Below are 16,826 nucleotides of genomic sequence, written 5' to 3' on the forward strand. Positions count from 1 at the left end.
AGAAATAATTTTACCATTCAACGACACACACACACATTTAGATCCTTCCGCCACCTCAGCACAAACTTTAAATTGAAACTAATTTACATCACAGTTACCAGTGGCCCCACAGTGCATCTGAAATCCTCTCTGGAGACATCAGTCTGTGTTATCCCTCATTGTGACAATAATGCCATCGCTGTGCAGCTCCACTCTTCCAAAAAAATAAATAAATAAATATGTGAATCAGGAAATTGATTTCAGACACGGGCTTAAGATTCCATGAAAGCGCCGTGAAGTCTGTCTTGACATTTCTGCCTTAGCGATCCCAGAATGTTGTAACATTTTGCCAGTGTGAGCCCTTGATGAAAAGGACTCACGCTGGCGAGCGGTGGTTTATAGGCCTGTAAATTGGAGGAGTTAGGAGAGCATAGGGAGGCTGATGCTATAATACTGACACACTGTACAAATAAACAGCTACGATATGTAGAGGGAAAATGGCCTTGAGGAAACAACTAAAAGGAAAAGTTGATTTTGCTAATATTTGCACTGGATCATTTTTCACTTTGTAGTGTGCTACTTCTTTGTTGGCACCTTTCCCATCTTTCATTACACATTAGGGTGGGTGGATGCGCGTGTGTGTGTGTGTGTGTCTGCATGCACAAGCAGGCACCTTCCTGCGACCATTGTTGGTTTTAATGTATTTTTAATTTCCCATGAAGTGACTGGAGTCCTCAGTGACCGGCACTCCATAATTGGCTGCCTGTGTGAACATCAGTCAGCCTAACGAGAGCGAGGGAGCTGCTACTGCAGGTTGCTGCCGCTGCATTCACACACACTCACACACACACACACACACACACACGTATGTATGTACTCACATTTGCAAGTGAATGCAGTCTGGCTCTCGTTTTTGTGTCTTTTCTGTCTCCTCCTTTCCTTCCAATCCTCTGAAACACACACACACACACACACTGGGAAACAAAGTCTCATTAACCAAACTAGTACGGCCATTTTCTCCAGAGGGATCAGACAAGAAGTGTTTACCTGTTAGACTGTGTGTATGTGAACAGTGTATGAATACAAGCGATACAATTAGCTGCCCGCTGCAAACAGTGGGCTGCTCGCCGCACTGGCTAATGCATGCACAGGCACACTAGTGCACTAAATATATGCATAACACACACACACACAACAAACCAAACCAGAGCAGCAATTCAGGGTTTGATCGAGAGCATCTGCATTATATGTCTGCGTTCACATGAGAAGTTCACTGCAGAAATGTGATGCTGCAAGGTTTCCAGGCTGTTTAGACAGAGAGAGGCACCAGGGATGTCACGATGTAAAACATATCATACTTCGAGTCTGACCGCGACCGGATGTGAAATATTCTGAGAGATGCTGTGATCTCTCTCACACGCAAACATACACATACCAGCACTCCAACAAGAAAACACACGTACACAACCTGACGCCTTTTTTCAAAGCAGGTTTTTGTCATATATAGGATTTATTTACACTTTCTATTTACAGACTTTTTGTTTCAAAATCTTCTCTGTACACATTTTTAAATTCAAGAACCACTACTCCTGTCGCCCACACGCTCTAGTATTATTAGATTTTTCGGAGTACTCAAGAGGCAAAAGACATAGATGAGATTTTTTTTTCTTTTTTAAAGTTTGGTTTTCATGAACATATTTTCGTGTCTGGAGAAGTAGAGCGTGAAAAAAAAATTAAAACAAGTGAAAGCAGCTGAAGATGTTACTTAAGGACACCCTCGTTACGATGCTTCAACCAATGTTTGAAGTCTGCCTGTGTGTGTGTGTGCGTGTGTGTGACTGTGTGTGTGGGCAAAGAGAAAAAGGGCTCCAGCTAGATACCATCTTGGCCTTCATCACCATGGAGACATGTGTGCTCAGAGACAGTGGGTTACAGGAAGGCTAACATGACATTAGTAGCAAGAGTGTGTGTTTGTTTATTAAATCCTCTGGTTTTCACACAGTCTGAGGAGGCAGCTACTTCTTGTTAAAGGGAAATTACTGCGTATGACATTACAGCAAAAATACAGAAACTCTTCTAATGATTTGAAAAGACGAAATGGGGGGTCCAGCCTTGTCTGTTTGCTCATGCCTCTCACACACACACACAGACACACACACATAGAATACAGTAACTGTCAACCTCCAACATTATTTGATGTCCCAGGCAAAACTTATTGAATGAGTGCAATAAGGCAACATAACATCTTGAAAAGAAGAGCTCTGAATCATAAATGGGACAATAAGTGACAGCTTGTGAATGCCCGCCCCCCCCTTAGTTACTGTTGCTACGGCCTGTCGAGCTTTCCTTTCTTAGCACAGTTTACAGTGAGGACGGAGGCAGATTTGTCACTTCAAATTCAAAAGTAATTCTTATTTTTGGAAAACAGTGGGATCTTTATTTAAGACAGCGCCAGACAAAAGCAGTTTGTAGTCAGCTGCAGCTAGCTAACTAAACATTAATCCACAAGGTGATTTCAAATGTTTTACCAAGCTGACTTTTTACTGATATCGCCTGACCTTTTTAAGGTGTTGAAGATGAAACTGGTTGCTACATACATGAGACTGTGCTAAAAGACACAAGGCTAAAGCTGTAATGTCAGCATCCTCACCAGTTGATGATACATGTAGACTAGATAGTTAGCTGAGTTAGTCCGAAGATTAAAAGTATGGTAAAATGTCAGACCCTGTTTGGCTGCTTAGCTTTGATTATTTGTAATTTTAAAATAGTATGTTCAGTTTGAACCTTAGAGACAAGGGGAAAGGAGTTTCAGTTGAGGGGCTAACCAATAACTTTGGCAAACGTAGCTAATGCCAACTCGGGCAACGTTTATTGGTCTTGTTGGAGTGTAAACGTCCCCAGAACCAAATAAAGATCAGAACGGAGGAGAATCTGGAGTATTGGATGTATTTTGGTTATGTAATCTGTAACCGCACAAGTGAATGTACGCAAACTATGGGCTCTTTGGCCTTGAAAGTAACTCTAGGTTTCCCCACTCCTTACAGTTTACCTCTTGTGGTTTTGGTGAGGCTAAGCATCAGAGACAGAGAGTATCAATCTCGTTCTACAGCCTCATGCACGCCACTTCAACCTGTGGAGAAATCCAAAGCTTGACAGGCCTCGACGGTTGCTAAGCCTTGACTGGACAATTGCTGTTCGGTGGAGGAGTTAAGCATAACTACAGAATGATTAAACAGTTCATGTTGATGGCTAACAGACCGCCCCCCAAAAAAACTAGATGTGCGCAGTCTTTTCACAGCAAATTCAAAATGTCATTCTATTGCTTGCAAAAATCTGAAACCCTTCATGTTCATGAGGTCAAAATCATAACTAGGATGTTGTCTTATGTCTCCAGAGTCAGGCACAACTTAATAGGCTTGTCATGTAAACAGCATTAAAAAAAAAAATAAAACCAAAAGAAAAAAAAGAAAAACAAATCTTAAAAATGTTGATTGAAAGAATATATCTCATAGAAAACAGAGAGAGAGAGGAAAAAAGGCTATAGACTTTTAAATTAAGTGCAGTTTTTCCTTGTCAGAGAGCACGGGAGACGAGGGGCCTGTGAAACTGGTGCAGATTGTTTAAGAAAAAAAAAATCCCAACGTGTGATCAAAGACTGACAGCTCTCACAGAAAAAGCACTGAAACCTCCAAAGAAACACAACCCCCATCCCTCTCTCCTTCCATCTCCCCTTCACACACCTACGCACACCCGTCTTCTGCGGGCTGGGGATGACAATAATGGATCCTGGCGGAGTCGCGACAGGAGGCTGCTAACGCTAACAGCTTTGTGTTATGCCATGAAAGTCTGATTATCCCCCCCCCCCTTTTTAACGGTACACCAGTATGGTGCTACTGACTTCCCATGTGCTCTGTGTGAACAGAGCAGTGACCAGTGTTACACGGGGAGGGGGGAGTTTGTTCATTTAAGTCCAGATCGCTGTATGCAAAATAATTTTCCATTAAAGGGTGAGTTTAATCATTTCTATCTGCTAAACCTCTCACGTTTCTGTCACATTAGAGTTCAGACACAGTCGGTAATGATGGTTGTGTCATTATTCGAACATTTCTTTTCAAAAAAAGGCCGATAGCGCACACAGCTAAGCCTTGATTTACTATTGTTTCTCATGACAACATGAAGGATATGCAGATTGACGGATCCAGAAGTTGACTGAGGAGAGCGCTTTGTATTGTAAGTGTGTCTAATACATCTCCGGGATGTCACAGCCGCCGATATCTGTGATGATCTGCACGGGACAAACTGCCAGAATACAAAGTTCGAAGAGAGTACTTTTTACAAGCACGCTGGTTACACATGATTTAATTAAGAGAACCAGCTATGGATCAAAGACGCGTATTCAAGGTGAAAGAGAGATGCTGCTGTCACAGGTTCAGGTGTTAAAATGAATTGACAAAGAAGGCCTCGTGGATGAGAATCACTCGATAATGTTGAGCTCGGTGCTCTCGCCATAAAATTTATGTCACTCTTTTCATTTGTGGATGTTCAACAGAACAGGAGGAGGAGAGGTTTGTGAGAAAACAGAGAAATAATCGATGAACATATCTAAATTAAGGCAAAATTGTTAATTTGGATCTTCAAAAACATCCCTGTGAAGAAGCAGATTTGAATGTGAATGCGTGATTTCTCAAATTGTTCATTTTGACCCCATACTGATGTGCGCTTGTTTGAAGGTGTGTTTGTTTCTCACCGCAGAGAGCAAACGTACGTGTTACTAAACTCTGTGTATGCTTTATGGAGTGGATTTCTGGCTCTCACCACTTGTGTTTTAATGTGTGTTCTGAGGTAGTCCTGGGTTCAGAGAGGAGGAGGAGGAGGATGAGGACGAGGGGTAGTTAATAGATAAGACATGTCTCTTCATATATAAGCAGGTCTAAGGGAAACTGAACAAGCTTTCTTACTCCTAATGGCTTACAACCTTCTGTGATGTCGATGTGACTCCTGAACTGCAGCCTCTTACCACCGTTTGTTTTTACGCTCGAAAGCTGTGATGGTGCAGTGAGGGTGGGATAAAAAGAGATAGAGGGGGTGGGGGTATGGTTCTCCTCAGAGACTAACAATCTCTCTCCCTGCAAAGTGTGTTTGAAGGGAAACAAACTGTGGCACGAAGCAGGAGTGAAAAGAAACACGGGAGATGTCACGTTCTTTCAAGGTTGTGTTGTGACCAGGAGAGAGGGCTTAGATATGCAAACCATCTAGTGCCCCCTTTTGCCATCTATCTTTGTCTTTGTAAATAAAACAAACAAACAAAAAAAGTCACATTTTTACCTCCAGGACCAAAAAACAATGTATTGCCATGGTATTGGAAACAACAATTAGCAGAAAATAACTTTTTTTTTTCTGAGCCAGACTAAGTCCCCGTGGCGGTGCTGAGCAACAGCTCGTGGTCCTGCATCAGGCCTGAGGTTGAAGTTTGAGGCGTCGGCTTGAGCGGACCGATCTCCAACAGAAAGTCGTGGTCTTCAATGATGAAGAGGATTCTGCGCTGGACTGAAGGAGTGCACACTTCAGAGCTGATCAGAGAAAAAATATAATTTAAAAAAGAAAAAAAAAAGAGGCTCCACATCAACATGTTTGAATGCTACACCGCACGTCCTCAGTCACTGGTTGATTCAAATCTCTTAGTAGCTGAAAGGCCCACTGGGCGATACGGGGAACGGGAGGTTAAGAAAAAAGGGGGCAAAGGTCCTTCCACGTGGGAATAGAGGCCTCTAAAGTTCAGTAGACGACTGCAGGGTGGGAAAGGAGGAGGAAGAGCAGAAGGAGGAGGAGGAGGAGGAGGAAGAGGGGAGTGGCTGCAGAGAGCCACGCTTATCATCTCTTGTAGTGGTTGGGCGCATCAGCAAAGGCAAACTTCAACCTGTAGGCTTCGGCCAGCAGCACGCTCACTTCCTCGTTGCCCCAGTGCATTGTGGGAAGGTTCTGCAGGAGGATCATCAGGCCCTGGTGGGAAAAGAAAAAACAAAACATTAAGTGGTTTAGGTATGTTCGGAGTACTCGTCGGAGCTATTGATGTGTATACTTCACACCAAATGCGGTGACTGCGGCGAATTGTCACAAGGTTGTAAAGTGGTTGAAGGGGGTCAGAGGTTCCCTCACTCTTATTCACTGTGCATCTTGCTCAACCAATACCCACTTGCTTCCTCTCTCTCTCTTTCATGCAATCAGACACAAACCAAATTAAATCTCTTCGAGTCTCATGTCGTAGTGTGAAGAGAAGAGAAGCTGGGTACATGAAAAAAACAAAGCCAGAACACAACAGGTAGAGTATCAGAGTTTAGTCCCTGAATCCACCTGGATAGTCTCAGTTTCAGTGAATTTAAGGCTGACTGTGGAGGTTTGACTGGTGTCATGGTCTAATTGGTTACACTGCGTTATTAAATCTTGCTCAACTTCTCAACCACTGTGTTTTGTTTTTTTCCAGCACCCCCTGTGTTTTCGACCTAAAACCAGCCTTAATTTCTTGGAAGTAAATCACAAACTCTCCACAGGCAACAGAGCTTCAAACCGTTTCTGAGAAAGCTGATTTACAATATATGAATACATATATCTCTTGCTACATTTGCAGAAAAATAGTCAAACAATGTTTTGTTACATTGTCACATACGTTCACATTGAGCACAATTATTGCACTGAATCTTATCAAAGAGTCAAGGTTTAATTAATTATGTGACTCAAATTAAGTCTTCTGTATCATCCTAATTATGACGGGCTACAAAAATCTTGTACTAAATGAAATGTGTGGTGCGGTTACCTTAATAGAATGGATTGATGGTTTAATTTTAATAATTATGAGTTTGCTACCTTTGATTCTAAAGATTAGGGGGGGAAAAAAATCAGGATGGTTTATTTGTTTAGTAATATTTTTAATATGTAGCTTTTTCGGGGTGTCGTTTAGCTCAGTTGGTAGACTGTCCTCCTCATGTACAAAGGCTCAAAAAGGCCAAAAAAATATCTTTAACTACACAGCTCCAGACTATTTAAATGTGTACAAATTCAACTAAAGGCGTAAACTATTATTACAAGCTAGTGTAGTTTTGGATGTACAAGTGTGACACTAGTGTGGCAGACAGCCACTCGTATGACATAGATGTTATTAACTCAGTCAAAGTGGGTTAATAACAGCCGTGAGAGAGAAAAAGGATAGAAAAAGATAAAAGAGTCGGGTGCAGACATGGGGAAAAAGAAAATCAGGAGAGAAAGAATAAAGTGTCAAGGGCAATTCAGTGAAGCTCAAGCTTTTCCCCCAGATTCCTGTTCTGTACATTACTATGTAAGTAAGGAGACAGACAACAGCGACACACACCCTCACACACACACATGCACGGGTTCAATCTCAACAACTAATGCCTCTCTCTCAAAGGGGAATGAGACTGGTTAGCAGTGAGACAGACTGATTCTGTGTGTGTGTACCGGTATGCTATGGATCTGTGTCTCGGGAGCTTTCATCGTCGAGGTTGAAATCATTGCCGTGACAACAGGGTTTACAACCAATCACGGTGCTGATAATCACATCGAAGGACAAATCACGTCGGGCCTTCTGGCATCTACGCTCATCTCCTGAGCAGTAAACTGCCGTGTGAGGCGCTGTGACTGTGTTACAGAAAGTATTTTAAACTCCGGCTGAAGTGTTTGTAATTGTGATGTGTGTCAAAGTGCGTTTATGCATTTTCATGCACATTGCACCTACGTATTTCTACAAAAATGTGAGAAAGTCAAACTTGAGAAAACTTTAAGCGGGGATATTTACTACAGCGAGGCACTTTGTATTGTCTTACCCTCCTACGTATTAAAATGTTTGGCTTCATTAATTTGTTTTACCTTCCTCGCACGTTTTTAATGAGCCGGTGAGACGACCCTGATGACTTCAACAACAAAAAAAAAAGAAAAAAAAAAAGCATTTGTATTCCATGTACAAGTACAAGTTTTCTTCAAATAATTAAGTTCCATCTTGGTGAAATTTCACAGATTAGGCTGCAGCTGCGTTCCACCTCAATCTTTTGAATAATTTAAAACGCGATCACAGCTCAATCTTAGTTCTGACATGCTTTAAAGTTTGATGAAAATTTGTTGTTTCTCTTGGCTTAACTGTGAAGCTGATTATTTTGGTGATTGATTTTCATGAGCCACAAGCCCTTGAAATGTGTTAAAGGCAGTGAGCGTGCGCTGCTAAAAATGCTAACAAACACATAAAACAGGACTCTCAGTTCCTGATCAGATTCCCTCTAAAAAAGCTGCCTCACATCATAATCCAGCTGCTTGGTAATTCTACAGTGGGAGGAAAAACATATTAGATAGTCCTGGACCTTGACTTTGAAAGGTTTACCTAAAGACATCACCCCCCTCGGTTCAGAAAGACGCACTTCTCTGAAGTATTTTCAGTCTCAGGGATGGAGAGAGATGGAGGAGGGCAAAAGAAAGAGAGAAGGCAGCCTGATCAGAATTCAGCTTGGCTTTCTCTCATCTGTATTCAACGGGGCATCACTATCAGCTCTCCCCTTTCATCACTCACCCTCTCTCTCGCTCTCTCTCCCCCTATTCACACACGGTGGCAATCCAAGAACGCTGCTCACAGCTAAAAGACTTTTGCATGTGAGCATAGAGTGGATTCATGCGTTGTAAGCATGTGTGCTAAGCTCACGTGCTAAAAAAACTAAATCATTTGATCTGTTGGGCACATTAAGCTGAATACAAATCAGCATGTAGTTTATGTGGGTGTCAGTCTGAAAGAGTGCAGGTCATGTGTATGTATGATGTGTATTTATGTGAGTGTGTGTATAGTAAGGATTCTGTGCATCGTCCTTGTGGTCCTGAATGCCTGAGGCCAGAAACCGCGTACCACCTATTGTACTTCACTGCCCCGGGCTCTTCAGGAAAAAGGAAAGCTTTTTTTTAACCCCCCCTGTGGAATAACAACACTGCATCCTGGCTGCACATGAGCTGTAGTGAAATTAAAAGAGTCCCCTTACATTTTGTCTTAATTAACCTACAGTGGATAGATTGATCAACTGAACCAGACACTTGAGATGCTGTTGTTGCTGCTTGTTGTATCTTTAACACAATGGATCAAACCTATATTCATTTGTAATGCATCTGTGATTACCTCAGTGAATAGCTCAATGTTAGCGTTATGCACATATGTGATGTCTCCATTATAAATGCAAAAGTGAAAAAAATAAACCGATAAAAAAAAAAAAATCAAATATAAACAAGGAATGGAAAATGTTGTTATTGAGCGAAGACATTTTAAATGTATTTTTGCTCTAAAAAAAGTATATATTTTCCTGATGTTTCTCTGTGATGTGATTTGAATCGCAGTGCTCTCTGCTGAAGTGAGTTTTGACAGGCCGGGTAATTTCCCATCATAGGTGGAGAGACAGCTAAAGCTAGCTAGCCCCCCCCCCCCGGCTGATTTTAGCAAACTAGGCTGGATTCCACTTTGCGAGTGGTTTTACTTTTTCTTTGGAAAACAAATCCAATACAACAATATGTCCGAAATGTTGAATATTACAAAAGGACACACTGTTTGGATCAGTAACTGTAGCGGTATGTGGACAACCTATAAACATCTGTAGGCTTTAGATGGTTATGTAATTCCTTAACAACGCTAACAATGGCAGATGCAAATGCCCAACTAGAGGCCTCTAATTGGAAAAAGCATGAATAATTCCAAAAATGATTTTTCTTTTCTTTTGAAGAGCTAAAAAATATGCACAATCCATAGCAACCTTGCAAAAGCTTCAAGCTCTGTACGTTGCACAAAGTATGCTTGCTGATTTGGACGTGTGGCTCGGTTTTTGAGGCACGGAAAAGTAAAACAATCAGAGAATCTCTCCGATGACCAGCTTACATCTGCATCTCATATCTAAAATGCTCTCCTTGTAGCATATTTTGGCTTCCACAGAGATGGAGATGGATAAGTGGTAGGAGGGAAATTTACCATGTGCTACCATATCTTTATAAATCAACAATAGGTCCTAATTGCTATGCTACAGGAGAGGGACCAACCACCGTCTAATCAAGTGCCGCCTCGAGTGTTACAGCCGTTAGGAAACACACCCAAACAAATATACACGCGACGTACACACAAGTGCACTCACGCATGCTCCGCCACACAAGCACACACTCGTAGCGACTGAGAAGCTTCATTAAGAGCATATTTCTGCGTGGTAACCATCTGCTGGCTATCACTTCGGTTGGGCTAATGACTTTAATACGGTTTAATTGCATACATCTCGCTGTCAGGGGGGAATGCTACACTCACTCCTCTCCACACAGGTGGCAACACTCCACGCCGAGAGGCCACAAGTGTCTGTGTGAACGAGCACGTGCGATCGCATGAGAGAGGTAAATTGAAATCTGTGCAATCCGTGAAATTCAATGTATGTTCGGCATGCGTTTGTGGTTGTGTATGCAATTAGAAACGAGAGAGAGAGAGAGAGATGTAGCTAAAGAGTGTGTGGAGTGGTGTACGGAGATATATATGCACGTTTGTTGCAGTGTGTGTCAGTGGCAGAGATGAAACAGTGAACTGAAGGTACAAAAAAGAAACAGACAGAGATGTGTGTGTGAAGGTGTGCCATAGGTGTGTATGTAGCTAGCCTTGTGACTGTTTGTGTGTGTGCAGGGATGCTTGTGGTTCTTCTAGTTATTCAAGCATGAATATCCATTTATCCTACAATGCTAACAAACACATTGATCCATTACTGTATGCTACAAAAAAAAAAAAAAATGCAATTAGCTCTCCATCTCCTACACTTGGCGAGGCTTAAAGTGGTTAATGGCTATTGATAGTGAGGGGAAAGCAGATTGTCAATAGAGTCAGAGCTAAGGCTCTTTCTTCAAAAAGTGAATGGGATAACATAATGGTTGCACACAGAGGCAAGGCCACCGTCAAGTGGAATTTACTTGCTGTGGGTATAGTTATTGTTTTAACCTGCGTCTGGCAGAGGCGGGCTGATTTAATACTCTCTGTTCTCATCTGCATTTTGTAAAGCCGCACGTCGAGGTAAAACAAATGCTGTGCAATAAGCGAAGGCGAAGTGGGGCTGGGAATCATGAAGACACCACACTGCCTTACCACAAAGTCATATCTGTGAGTACTGACTTTATGCATGGGAGTTCTAGATGACTATTAGTTAGAAGAGCTGAAGCCTCAAATGAAGTAAGAGAGAAATATCACTTCAAATACTATTAACAGTGACTAGTGGAGCTATCTGCGGTAATGGTGGCTTCTGCTGAACTCATACACACGCACACACACACTTATATAGACATAGATAAAACACACAATTAAAGCCCACTCTTCCTGTGAACCAAATAGTCTATTTGCTGGCAGAATGAGATGGTGCTAAGTGAAGTGAGTACAATGAGTGCCCAAAGTCCTGTGAGGTGCCTCGCTGTCTCTCCTGCGGTGACAACTACAGCTCCCTGCAGCAAGCAGCCAAAGCCCTGGAGAAATTAATGGGGAGAGATGACAGGTGTTGATGTGCACAAACATGCCAACAGACACACATTTGTGGCTAAAAATGGCAATCGACTGTAGTGAATGTCGTGTTTCTTTGACATGTATCATTCCACCTCCGACCTCCTTCGACCAATATCTACATGAACACACACACACACACACACACATATAGGGATGAGGCAGCACGTACGCACACTGCCACCTTATGTGCACAGACACTCCGGGTTGCTGGTGGTGGTAATGGTGTTTTGCAGCACCCTGAGACATAATGGGCCCAGGCACTGCTCTGTCAGGGCCATTAGCTTTCTGTAGTTCGTATAATTACACAAAATGGGCACTCTGGCAAACAGTGGGTGCTAATGTAGGAGTAAGGCACCGTAGCATGTGGAGGTAAGAGCTAACATAGGATGGCAAAGCCAAGTTGTCTTGTAAAAAAGGTTGGCAGGTAAAAAGCTCAGCGGATTAATGCACTTAAGAGTCCCCACTCCGCCACGAGGACTGCACGCCTTTTCTGCATGTGTTACAGCATGATGTCAGCAGGGGGCACTCAGCCTTGCCACAGCTTTACACAGGTAAACTATGCATGTTTGTAGCTTATAGGGCTTGTGATTTTAGACCATTGAGGGTTTAATCAGCCATGCAGACTGTACTGTTTGGTCTGTACAATGAAATATTTTTAATTTACCAGTGTTTTATTCAACAACAACAGGCTTAATGTGCATGCACATTAGCAGAAAACAGACTCTTCCCTGTGATTATAGTTTGTCAAGGTTGCTTTTTAATCAGTGCAGGCTACAATAGATTTAAAAAGGTGGCATACATGCCCAACAGCCTACAGTTTCCCACTTTACCACTAAGTGTTGTATCATAAATATATGTATCACTGTAAAATATGTACTGTATGCTACAGGAAAGAATTAAAAGTCATTCAAATTAAACACAATTGTTCATTCATGAGGGAGAAACAGCTGCCTGTAGGGAAAAGTCTGGCAGTCTGAGTATTTCAGAGCTTCTACCGTCTGTATTTTCACAGCAGTGATGCAGCTTTCCCTTCTGATTGAGCTGTTATTATCCGCACGTCACTCGACAGAATCAACATAAATAAAGGTTAATGACAACAGCTGTGCCGTGTCACTGGCCGCATTCGCCAAAAGCGACTATGTTTCCAGGCAGCCGGATTTACGATATAGTTGTTCTCATTTTTGACTGTTGATTTGTTTGTTGACAGACAACAGACCAAATATTAAAAAAATTATGTAAACACGGCTCATAAATACAATCTGGTAACAAGCGGTTAATCCCGAGCTGCTGTGCTGTAGAAAAACAGGTGGGTCACACGGTCTCTGTCCAAGGTGCTGAACCTGAAAACTGTGAAGGCAGTTCAGCACCTTGGACAGAGATGATTTCAGGTTTTATGTATTTTTATATTTATTTATTTGTATTTGTTTACATTTATGGGACTATATAGGTGAAGCCTATTTCTGAATATGAAATACTGTGTTGTATTGTTTACTCATTCATTTCCATGAGTTGATTTGCTCTTTAAATTACATTACATGACTATAATACAGCAGGATTCAAACTATTCATGCAGTAGAAACACTTCCCTTGCTACTGGACAAGCTGACAGAGACACGCATTCACCCGTCGCATTTCTTTTGCTTTGAAAATGTCGACAGCTGTCTCAAGAGAGGTCTTCTTTTTGTACCCGGGGCAAGGGGGATGGTATAAGCTGTTTTTAGCTCATTAAGAAGAGACTGTGGAGTTAGTCGTCTTTAGTTCTATATGGGAAGCAGCAGGTCACAGTATGGAGCACACACTCGTGGCTGGAGAGGTGCCAGTCCACCTCCTAGGCAGTACTGAGGTGCCCTTGAGCAAGGTACTGAGCCCCTAACTACTCCCAGGGCACAGCTACATGGTTGTCCTTCACTATCTCTACAAATTTGCATGTCTATGAGCCCTGTGCGGTTATATTTCGGGCCTATATGTATAAAACGTGAGTAAAAAAAACAAAGAATATCCCCATTGAAGGATAAATAAAATAAAACTGCTTCTTCCTCAGTTTTGTACTCACACTGTACACAGAGTGGAAATGTATTCCATTTTTTTACTAGGTGGGACATTCGGCAGGGATGCAGCCATGTATATATTCCCAAACGATTGTTTAAAATCCGGTGTGATCTGCTATGAATGACTCAATAATATTTTGCACTATGAGCCACAGTATTTTGTTCAAATTTTTATGGGCAGGATGTCGAATCTGTTTTGGCAGGAAACTTTTAAACAGGATTTAAACAGCCGATTTCAACCTCAGCACGAACAAAAGACTGAATGGAAAGAAAATCCCATGCATTCTTCAAGCAACAGCAGCTGTATAGAAATGTGGGTCACCTGTAAAATGTTGCTGAAATAGATGCAAAACTAGTGTTTTATAAACCCAAAGCAGCTCTGTTCGCATAGTGCGAGAGAAAGCACCGTTAATGATGAAATACAATGGCATGTGCAATCACAGACAACATTTTAGTCAAATTAATGCTTGAAGCTTGTGGCTTTTATTTGCCTTAAGCATGTATTAATTCCCACACTGTGCTGTGAAATAGATCTACTGATACAGTAGACGACAACTAGAAAAATTTCTAAAGAAATTTTGAGTGTGCCTGACTCTGGCCCCGTCACCCCCATACATTATTATTGTCACTGCTCAGCAAATTCAGTATTAATACAACAAGCTGTGTCATCATTGCCTTTTTAATGGGCTCTTATTTTGAAGAGACTTATTTTGAAAAACTTTTGTCTTGTGTTTGTGTCTTGCTTGTCTTTTGTGTCTGTGCGCGCTTTTGTGGTCTTGTGTCTGTTAATGAGAGAGTTTTACAAAGTCTTTTATTTAATGAGAGAGTTTTACAAAGTCTTTTATTTTGAAGGGACTCTTATTTAGAAAGACTTTGTCCTGTCTGTCTGTCTGTCTGCCTGCCTCTGTCTGTCTGTGTGTGTGTGTGTGGTGTTGTCTGTCTATCTTTGTGTCTGTGTTTGTGTCTGCAAGAGAGAAGTATAAACTGGCCGACATTAAAAGTAGTCTTGATAGGCATTGATATCATACAGAGACTTCAATAAAGTTAGTCAAAGGCAAACTTGAGGTTTCCAACCAGGGTCAGCCACAGGCCAAAGCAATTAGGCACAGGTGGGCGCACGGACTCTGTGTCTCTATACTGAGACGCACAGAAAATCTCTAAATGAAGCCCCTCGAAGGTGGCTAAAAATGCCAAAAAAGGTGTGCCGCAAACCAAAAGCCGAAATGACCACCAGCATCCTCAACTCGTGGACAATTTCCTTGCCAATTTTCCCACCAGCATCCTCAACTCGTGGACAATTTCCTTGCCAATTTTCAGGCAAAAATTGTATAAACTTTGGCCTCGGGAGTGAGAGAAAGAACAGGTGCTCCCTGCTCCTTTTCGAAATTTCTCTTCTCAAATTAACACGGGAGTAGATTGGGCAGTAGATGTGTGTTGCTGGCACATCTTTGTGTCTTTGTGACCCCAAAACTATAAAAATGACAGCTTCAGCAGTGTTATCACTGCGACTGCCTCAAATTTTCCTACATTTTGAGTGGTAATCATGTCTGTATAGAATAGTATAAAGTGGTACAATGTTGTATAATACTGTAGACATTTATATGAAAAGGTAGAATTGTAGAAAATTGTAGAATAGTCTAAGAAAGTGTGAAATTGGCTGAAATAGCCTTGATAGTCATTGATTACACCAATAATAATAAGTGTGGTGAATAGTATATAGTGTGCTCTTTCAGGGACACTCAATAACTCAACCCTGTCCTTAGAGTAATAGATTATAATTATAAACAATACAGTGTTCTGCCCCTATAGGATATGAAATATGGTAAGAAATTCAGAATTGGCACTGCTTTGGTACTCGCTGCATATGGATATACAGTCGTCAAGAGTCAGTGTGGTGTGAAATAAACATGTTTAGGAAATTACATAGTCTTTGTTAAACCAATTGAAAGTAAAGAATGGACGTGTTATCTGTGAGGTCACCCACAGTTTTCTGAAGAGCTGTTTCGAAGCTCAAAATCTGAGGCTAAATATGTTGGCAGTCCTGCTTCTTCCGCCTCCCGGCTAATCTAAAAATGGGCAACAAGCCATCTGTAGCCTTCACCCACCTGTCAATCAAAGCTGCTTCACTGTTAATTATACATAACTTTAAGTCTTAATATAATTTGAACAGATGAGTTATATATATAAATAAATAAATAAATCACATTCAGTACAGTTGCCATGAATAAAATAGAGACCAAAACTATGTTTTTTTACCAGGCTGTAAACATGTTTATTTTTTCTGTGAAGTTGGACATTTTAACATGGAGACTTATGAAAATTAACTTGTTCTGTAGCCAGCCTCAAGTGGCCTTCGAGCAACTGCAGTTTTTGACACTTGGTTACAACTAAACGTGTTCAGGAAATGATAAAATTGCTTTATATGTTTATAGGCCACTGAGAGTTTTTTAGATTTTACATTTTAGGAAGCACACTTACTTGTTTTCTTGCCAAGAGTAAGCACTCTGTTAAATATGAAAATCCCAGCCAGCTACTGGTTAGCTTAGTTTAGCATAAATGCTGGAAACAAGTGAAACAGCTTGCTTGCTCTGCCCAAAGGTACAAAAATCAGGGTATTAAATTAAAACCCAATTTGTTTAATCTGTCCTGTAAAACCACAACCTGTTGCTTTGACATTTAGACACTAAATAAACTATATACAGCATATTGTGTTAATAGTGAGCGTTAGAGGTGCTAGTAGGGGGATGTTTGTTTAAGCAGAACCAGAATAGCTACGTCCCCTAATTTTAGTCTTTGTTTAAGCTAGATTAAGCTTTGTATTTTACTGTACAGGCAAGATTGTAATGTCTCATTTCATTCTGCATTAAAGCTGCTAAGCACATTTCAAATAATGTTGTACTATTCATATAAAACAAACCACAAACAAAACTGAAAGAAAATCATTTTTGCCGTCTGGGATGTTCATGCAAGCCTGGAAAGTACTTAAAATACAGAAAGAAAAGTATGATGCATACATAAATCTGACATTTCACTTTCATGTTTCATGTGTAGAAAATCAACATCAGTCTAAGATTGCCTAAACCAAATTAATTCATGATGTCCTGCAAAGTCCCTTCTAAAAGGAGAACGTGTGGGATGTGGGTACAACCTTTGGTAATTTAAATACTGTGGGAGTGTGAATAAATAAAGCCCGAAAAAATGATGACAGATTGGTTGAAAGCTTTCAGAACGCATGAAACCACAAGCGTGGGTGT

General features: G+C 41.2%; 1 protein-coding gene across 4 annotated transcripts in view; it reads right to left on the minus strand.

Annotated features, from left to right (window-relative positions):
* Nucleotides 1–1,470: 1,470 nt before the first annotated feature.
* tbc1d22a (TBC1 domain family, member 22a) overlaps nt 1,471–16,826 on the minus strand; it is a 120,565-nt gene continuing 105,209 nt past the window's right edge. For all 4 annotated transcript variants that reach the window (XM_027272424.1, XM_027272422.1, XM_027272423.1 and 1 more), the window contains one exon: nt 1,471–5,979. In XM_027272424.1, the coding sequence (XP_027128225.1) occupies nt 5,851–5,979 (129 nt within the window). In that variant the 3' untranslated portion in view covers nt 1,471–5,850. The remainder of the gene's footprint in view (nt 5,980–16,826) is intronic.

This window comes from Larimichthys crocea, chromosome XX (genome assembly GCF_000972845.2).
Source record: "Larimichthys crocea isolate SSNF chromosome XX, L_crocea_2.0, whole genome shotgun sequence".
Classification (NCBI taxonomy): Eukaryota; Metazoa; Chordata; class Actinopteri; family Sciaenidae; genus Larimichthys; species Larimichthys crocea.